This window comes from Tetrao urogallus (genome assembly GCF_951394365.1).
Source record: "Tetrao urogallus genome assembly, chromosome: 8".
NCBI lineage: Eukaryota > Metazoa > Chordata > Aves > Galliformes > Phasianidae > Tetrao > Tetrao urogallus.
The window spans coordinates 8,568,701-8,576,847 of record NC_136821.1 but is presented as its reverse complement, the minus strand read 5'-3'; the positions used below and the strand labels follow the sequence as shown (position 1 = coordinate 8,576,847).

The 8,147-nt window shown below is 54.2% G+C and overlaps 1 protein-coding gene across 1 annotated transcript; it reads left to right on the top strand.

The window, feature by feature from the left end:
• Positions 1-2,217: 2,217 nt before the first annotated feature.
• Positions 2,218-3,290, top strand: C1QL2 (complement C1q like 2; the record flags this gene model as incomplete). Its single annotated transcript, XM_079539430.1, has 2 exons — positions 2,218-2,961; positions 3,111-3,290. Exons 1-2 carry the CDS (start codon positions 2,323-2,325, stop codon positions 3,288-3,290), a joined length of 819 nt encoding a protein of 272 aa, XP_079395556.1. The 5' UTR covers positions 2,218-2,322.
• Positions 3,291-8,147: the final 4,857 nt, after the last annotated feature.

Sequence of the window (8,147 nt, the reverse complement as noted above, 5' to 3'; positions counted from 1 at the left end):
CTGAATCTCCAGACCAGAGTGCTTTAACCCAGAGCCCCAGATATGTCACAGCATGGCAGCAGCCACCTCACCTCCACAGGGCTACCTTGGTGGCACCCACTGCGTTAGGGCTGAAACACGGATCTCCTGGAGACAATGCTGAAATCACTGTTTACCTTAAAGCAATCTGACAGAGAGATTAACGGGGCGCTCCATCCCTCTCACTGCATTACAGAGCAGTGATAAAATTATTCCTAACCAAAACTGCTGGAATTGGACACCTCAGCGCCGATATCTCCATAATCTCCTCTGCCTGCTTGTTTGAGTGCTTAACTTCCCTTATTAAGAACTGTTCCGCTGGAAGTTGGAACACACTTCTGCTTCTGCCTGTGCTGATCCGCGGGCACAGCAGACGCTGCTCTACAAATTACTGCGGCTTTGCAGAGGGACCTGTGAGCTCCGCTTGGAATAAAGTTCCCAGCACTGGCCACCTCATTAGAGGAGGGAGCCGATGGAAATGGGGAAGTTGCACCAGAGCCCAAATAATACAGACACTTAATTATTCAGAAAAAGGTTTAGCAAAGCGACGGTGTAGCGGCTGCCTTTGGAAAACAGGAGATTAGAGATGTTGTGGTGAGGGCTGCAGAGAGCGGGGGGGACAGGGAAGACTCACGTACACAGGGAGAGCTGAGCTAGTGACAAATTCCTGAACAAAAGGGAAATTAGCAGACACGTAAGTAGGGATGATCAACGAAGTGGCATCACTTATTTGCAAATGTATTTGTATGTAATGCAGCTATTATACGGAAAATTACACTAGGGCTGAAACAGAAACAGTGACTAGAAATCACATTACAAGGCTTTGGACAAGTTACATGTTACAAGGCTTTGGATAATAACACTGCAGGATGCAGCTGTTAATTCAGAAGAGAGGAAGAGGATTTACAGCTTTGTCACAACTTTGCCTCTTGAAACACTCAGCGGCAGTGTGCTGAGTAATAGACACCCTTACTCCGGTGTGACTACCAGTACGACACACGGGGAAAGGCTTTGCATTTATGGGATTAATTCCCTTACCAGCTTTGCATACATAGACATGAAAGATTCAGACAGTTCTGGAGGGCCCGGGCTGAATCCTGATCCCAGCAGCAGCGCAGCGAAACCTGAATGACTCCAGGATAACACCAGAGAGAGTGAGACACGATCCTCAGGTGCATGCCTGCTGGGATTGCCCTGCTGTCCCCTCTTTAACTCCAAGGACAGCCACAGAAGAGTCCCAGGGCTGTGTTCAGCTGTGCAGTACCCATTCTGAACTCCCCCATCTCCCACCCAAATGCAGAGATCTCCCTGGACCTCAACACGGTCCCTGTGCCCTCACCTCAGCCTCGCTGCTGGGCACAGTGTATACTGCGGGGGCAGATCCCTGAAAGAATGCAATGCTGCGAGAGCTTCGGCTGCACTACCACCGCTTAACCAGAACATCAAAGGCAACGAATTACAATTTATGGGACGGGGGGAGGAATAAAAAAAATAAAAATCCCACGAGCGCTTGGTTTGGAGCCAACACACAGAGGGAAACCCATACAACGAGAATTCTGTGGAAGGTATTTCCTCGCAACGCCGCTCTCCCACCTGGCAGCCGGGGGGTGGGGGGACCGAGCTGGAAGGGGCGTGCGGTGCAGCCGCGCTGCTCTCCGAGCGGCTCTGCGCGGCCGCGGCCGGACGGGAGGAGCAGAGGGAGCCGAGGGGACGATGTCACCGCGCGTAAGACGGCCGCTTGTTGGATGCGCTTGAGAATCCCCGAATCGCGCCGCGAGGGGCGGGCGGGACGGGACGGGACGGGACGGACGAGAGAGGGATCCGGGGGGGATCCGGGGGGGATCGGGGGGGCATCGGGGAGCGTCCCGCCGCCCCTCCCCTGCCTCGGCCCGCCCCACGCGGGGGCAGCTGACCGCACGCGGCCCCGGCGAGAGGCGCTGCCCCGCAGGTGGGTCCGCTCCACTCCCCCCGCACGTCGGGGCGGCGACGAGGGGCGGCCGTTCCGCGACGTCCCCGCTCCGGCCCTGCCCCGCCGGGCGCCCCGGGCTCCGCGCCCCCTCGGAAGGAACGGAGCGGAGCGGAGCGGGGCGGCGGCTCTCGGAATGGCGGGGCGAGCGGGTTGAGCGGGGAGGCGCCGGCGGCGGGGGGCTCACCGCCTTCTCTCGCCGTCCCCCCCCGCAGGGAGCGGCCGGCCCCCGCGCCACCATTACCTCGCACGGAGGCAAGGAGGACCTGCTCTCTCTCGCCGCCCGGCTCTGGCAGCGGAGGAGGCGGCTGCTGGCCGCCGCCGGGCTCGCCCTGGCCATGGCCGTCGCTCTGCTCGTCGCCGTACCCCTGCTGCTGCTGCAGGCGCCCGCCGAGAGCGGTGCCCACTACGAGATGATGGGCACCTGCCGCATGATCTGCGACCCCTACAGCGGCGCCCGTCCGCCCGGCCCCGGCAGCACCGCCGCCGTGGAGGCCCTGCAGGACCTGGGGGCCAATCCCCCGCCGCCCTTCGCGCAGGGACCCAAGGGGGAACCGGGCCGGCCGGGCAAGCCGGGACCCCGCGGCCCCCCCGGGGAGCCGGGCCCGCCGGGCCCTCGGGGGCCGCCGGGGGAGCGGGGGGATGCGGGGAAGCCGGGACTGCCCGGGCTGCCGCTGGCGGGGACGGGCGGCGGCGGCAGCGGCGGAGGAGCGGCGGCGGGCGGCGAGGCGGCGGGCGGGCTGAGCGCTGCCTTCGGGGGGCCGCGCATCGCCTTCTACGTGGGGCTGAAGAGTCCCCACGAGGGCTACGAGGTGCTCAAGTTCGACGACGTGGTGACCAACCTGGGCAATCACTACGAGCCGGCCAGCGGCAAGTTCACCTGCCAGGTGCGCGGCATCTACTTCTTCACCTACCACATCCTCATGCGGGGCGGCGACGGCACCAGCATGTGGGCCGACCTCTGCAAGAACGGGCAGGTGGGTGCTCGCGTCCCGGCCCCGCCGCGCTCTCACCGTGCGGCCCCCGCCGTCGGGGCCGGCGCGCACCGACGACCGCGATCACGGGGAGGGGGAAGCGGGCGGGGAGCCGTGTGGGCACGGATGGGGCTGACAGGGCTGTGCCGCAGGTGCGGGCCAGCGCCATCGCGCAGGACGCCGACCAGAACTACGACTACGCCAGCAACAGCGTGGTGCTGCACCTGGACTCCGGCGACGAGGTGTACGTCAAGCTGGACGGAGGCAAGGCGCACGGGGGCAACAACAATAAGTACAGCACTTTCTCTGGCTTTCTTTTATACCCCGATTAAAGCGCGGTGAGCGACGTGGCCCAGCCGATCCCGCGTTTCCCCTCTGACTCCCGTTGTGCCGCGGTTCCCTGCTGCTCTCCGCGGGTCACTTCAGCTTCGTTATCGGTTTCTATGTTTTTCTTTTTTTTCTTTTCCCGTGGAAACAAAATACACGTGAACAACGCGACCCCTCCCTGGCTGCCCCCTTTCCCTGATCCCCATCCTCATGTCAGTGTTCTGTGTCACACCAGGAACCTGCAGCCAGAAACCCAAGAGGTTCCTGCGCTGTATCAGAGATTCAGAGATCAGCCTGTGCCATATACAGCATTCGAACTGATCAATCATTATTTTTTTGGTCAATGAGTATTAACTACAATGATGAATTTTCAGATGGATTATTCATGATGTGGCACTGGACCATATTTTTTCCTCTGCTGCTTCATTTGTATGGGATCAAATGTAAACTTTTCTGTGCAATGCGATGCTCGTGTGAATGATGATGTCTCTAACGTCAAACCTGTTCCTGTCTGCGAAAGAATTCAGTCGTTGACCACACTCAACAAAATATCACATTAAATTATGTTTTTAGACAATGGCTTCTCACTGTGTCTCTCTTCTGGTGCTGCAGAGGAGCCCTGCACTGGTGGCAGGGGGTGGGAGGTGTTGCTTCAGCCCTTTAGGTTTGCAGTAACATTAAAAGTTCGGATGGGACACCTTATCTAGAACATGATTGGGGCTCAAGAGGTCTGGGAAGAAGCAGGAAGAGGAAAAAGCCCTTTGCCTTTATGCGGTTTTGTAAAGAAAATGTAAAGAAGGCAGAGCATCAGCTAGGGGTGGAGGTGGGTGTGCAGAGTGGATCTCCTGAACATCCACGGGGCAGAGCCTGACCCAGAGGTGCTGAAGAACACAAAAATAATTTTGTCAGCAGTGAGAGAAAGCTGTGCTCCAGCACTGTGCCAAACAAGTGCAAAAGTGTGTGGGGACAGAAGCGAGCCCCTACAGCTCAGTGCAGATGTGTGCTGAGCTACAGCTGACAGTCAGCTCCAGGACAGGGATAAGAGAAGCTCAATGGGACTTGATTCACACCACTTACATTGGCAAATCCTGGGCACAGTGTGTTTTTGTAAAGGTGCGTGATGGTGTGCGTAGCCCTGAGCTCTTCCACGAGCAATGGGTGAACTGCTCTGTTTGGGTAAAACGGGATTTCCTGACTGCGAGGGAGTTAATTGAGTTACAGATGCTGGTTCCCTGTTTTGCTCTCACTTTCACCAACTGCAGCATCCCTGTGCAGACTCACATCTGGGATGGGCTCACCCCAGCCCCACACTGGGCAGCCCAGCAATGGCTGTGCTCTCACAGTCCCCTGTCAGCCCTTGGTGGGATGTGTCCCCTCGTTGGCTGCGCAAAGGGCCACAGTGTGTCCTGTTCCAGGAGGGAAGAGGCAGTTCCTGCCTCCATCCCATCCTCCAGCTTTGCCTGGCCAAGGGGAGCAGAGTTCATAACTGGGTACATGCGTTCAACAATTATCAATCTCCAACGCCTTGTCGATTTGTACCATTTAGAATATGATTAAAAGCAGTGTCTCAGACCCAAATGAAGTATAATTGCTATGGATCCCCAATTCCCTCCGGATCTGTAATCCTTTTTGACTATTCCTCCCCCCCCCTCGACGAAATGGAGCTTAGACACAAAGCCCTCGGTTTAAATTTCAAAAAATTAAAATTGACATGCAGCAGCATTAGCAGGAGCCAGGAGGAATTCTAAGGAGGTGCCTGGGCTCCGCTTTATCCTTTGCATTAAGAAGCAATTTGTACTTCTAACAAAGACCCAACTGTTCCCCCTTGGCAAAAGGGCAATGAAGATGCCTTGCAAGGGAATTGCTGTTCACAATACTTAAACAAATTTGAATCTTAGATTTTTAAATCTGTATTCCCCGGTGGAGCCCGCTCCTTGCAATTCTAATGCGGGGCTGGTGGTGTGTGCCTGCCAAGGTGTCAGCAGCTAAGCAGATGATGGATTGATGAGGCAATGGGAAGACACAGGCTCGTGGTGGCGGTTTGCCCCGACAGTGATCTATGTATCTGCACATTATCAATGTCATGAGGAGCCTCGAACCACCCTCACTAGATGTCTCATTTTCCACTTATCTCTTATGTACTAATTATCGGGCTGGATTATTCCCTGGGATAGAAACAAAAAAAAATGCTCCTTGCCACTCCACTGACAGTTTACACAATCGATGGAAGGATCGTCTGCTGGCTGCTTGCGTGTTTTTCTGCTCCTCTCCTCCTGGCAGAGCTCTGAGATGGCACTGGGGGGTGTGGAGGCTGTTCCCACCATGGCTGTTGGGACAGAGTCCTCCTGGTGCACCTCGGGGTGCAGGTTGCATTTTTCTTTCCCTCCAGCTTCACCCATAGAATTGTAGAATCATTATGTCTGTAAAAGACCTGCAAGATCACCTGGTTCAACCCCAACCCATCCCCACCGGCTACATCCCTCAGTGCCACATCTCCACGGTTCTTGAATACCTCCAGGGACAGTGACTCCCCCACCTCCTGGGCAGCCTGCTCCAGTGCCTCAACACTCCTCCTGAGAAGAATTTTTTTCTTAATATCCTATCTGAACCTCTCTGGCGTAACTTGGGGCCTTACCTCTCATTTTGTAACCAGCTGTGTATTCAAAATAATGATAAAAGCAGTTCAGATAATATTAAAAAAAAGTAGGTATCTGTGCTCTCACAGAAAGATGTTGCAGCAATAAATCCTGGATCTTTATGCCCCTGGTGGGAATCCTTTCCCTTCCCATGGGCTGGAGAAGGGAAGGTTTCCCCAAATTCCTCCTCAATCCTCCTCTTGCGGAGCAGAGTGAGAGAGTCCCTAACCCAGCTCCTGTTTCCTCCCATTTGCCAGTGCTTCTTTTTGTGCCTTCTGCCTTTACACACACATGTACTGAGCCACACACTGCTCTCAGGCTTCCCACTGTTGGAACTCACCGTGGCCATTTTTCTCGGTGATTTAATGCTTGCTCATCTCCTTGCTTGTCTCCTTCAGGGTTTCCAGTGCCTGATGGGCTCAATCTGTGAGCGCACAAAGCAGGGAGGCTGGGTTTGTTGAGCCTTTGCACGGCCTCTTTCTTTTCACACATTAAAGAAGTCTGCGTAGGACTAAAACAAAACAGCATGTAAATCTATTTATTATGTTCCTATTAAATACCTTTTTTCAGTAACATGTGACTTTTTTCCCCTTACCCTTATTGGATTGAACTCTGGGAAGAATTCCAGCTAAGATCCCATGTCTCTGTATTGTCTCAGGGATAAAGGAGCCTGTCAGAATGAAATAAAGACTAACTGCATCTTCACTGACTTTGAGGCTCCAAAGAGTTTGGGCCTTTTTGCTGTACGGAGATGGGGAAGATTGATTATGGGAGATGAATGGCGGGCATGCAGGCACTGGCACAGTGATGAGAGCCTCCTCTGGGGTTGCTCCATGTCTGAGCTCCAAGATGTGCAGCTTGATGGAAAGCTATGGCTAATGTGCCAACAGGGTCCACTTCTCTCAGCTAGTTCTGTTTCCCTAGGCCAGGGCTATGCTGATTCAGATTTGTGCTCCTTGGTCACCTCTCAGTTTTCCCTGGAGGTCACCACACTTCTCCCCTGACGCGAGGCTCTATCCAGATCCTCTTGGGCAGCTTTTTCATCACTGGCCATCAAAGCATTGTGAGGCGGCCAGCAGAGGGCAATGCTGGTTGCCTGCAAACAGCCTGTGTGATTTGGTAGCCTAGACTTGAATACCTACCTATTGAAATGCCCTACCTGGAGTACTGTGTCCAGGCCTGGGGCTCTCTCAGCACGGGAGGGATGAGAGGCTGTTGGAGCAGGTCCAGAGGAGGGCCACAAGGATGACCAGATGGTTGGAGCACCTCTCTCCTATAAAGAGAGGTCGAGGGAGGTGGGCTTGTTTAGCTTGGAGAAGGGAAAGCTCCACAGAGATCTCATTGTGGCCTTCTAGTACTTGAAAGGAGCATACAAACTGGAGGAAAACTAGTATTTTGTTGTTGCTTTTAAATGATCTCATAGTGATAGGACAAGGGGAAATGGGGGAAGTGGCTTTATACTAAGAAAGTAAGAGATTTAGGTAAGATGTGGAGAAGCATTTTTTTTACTCAGAGGGTGGTGAGGCACTGGCTGCCCAGAGAGCTGTGGGTTGGTGCCCCATCCCTAGAAGTTCTCAAAGTTGGGTTGGATGGGGCCCCAGGCAGCCTAAGCTAGTGAGTGGCTAAAGGGAAAAGCAATAGCAGATAACCAATCCTAAATTACTCAAAAAGGGTAATAGTCACAATCCAGTTAAAGAAAGAAAGCTTTACTTACCCATCCCAAGGATCAGAGCTTACCAAACACTCCAAAAGAAAAGATCTCCAGGCAGAGATCCTTTCTTTGTGGCAGCCAGCCCTTAAATGAGGCTTAGGAAGGGGTGGAACCTGGTTCCATCCCTTCTGGTTGCACAGGTGGAAGCAATTCACCTGTGCTCCAAGGGCTGGCTGTGTCCCTTCACCAGGTGTTCCATCATTGGTTCAGGCCCTGACTTAGCAATTCACTATAGTGGCAATCAGCCCACAGCAGGAGGTTGGACTAAATGGGCTTTAAGGTCCCTTCCAACCCAACCATTCTATGATTCTCTGATGGTGTTTTCTTCCTCCATGTTCAAGGTAGAGCCTTTAGGTGCTTAAGGTCACATCCTGAAGGAGCTGAATGCTGCAGTGCCCTGTATAGTGTGGTTCTGGAGGAACTGTGTGTTATAATTGTAGACAAATGCCTGTCTTCTCTGAGTTCTTCCAATTACGAGACACCCTGGATTAACCATTACCCTGTGTAGCACAGCT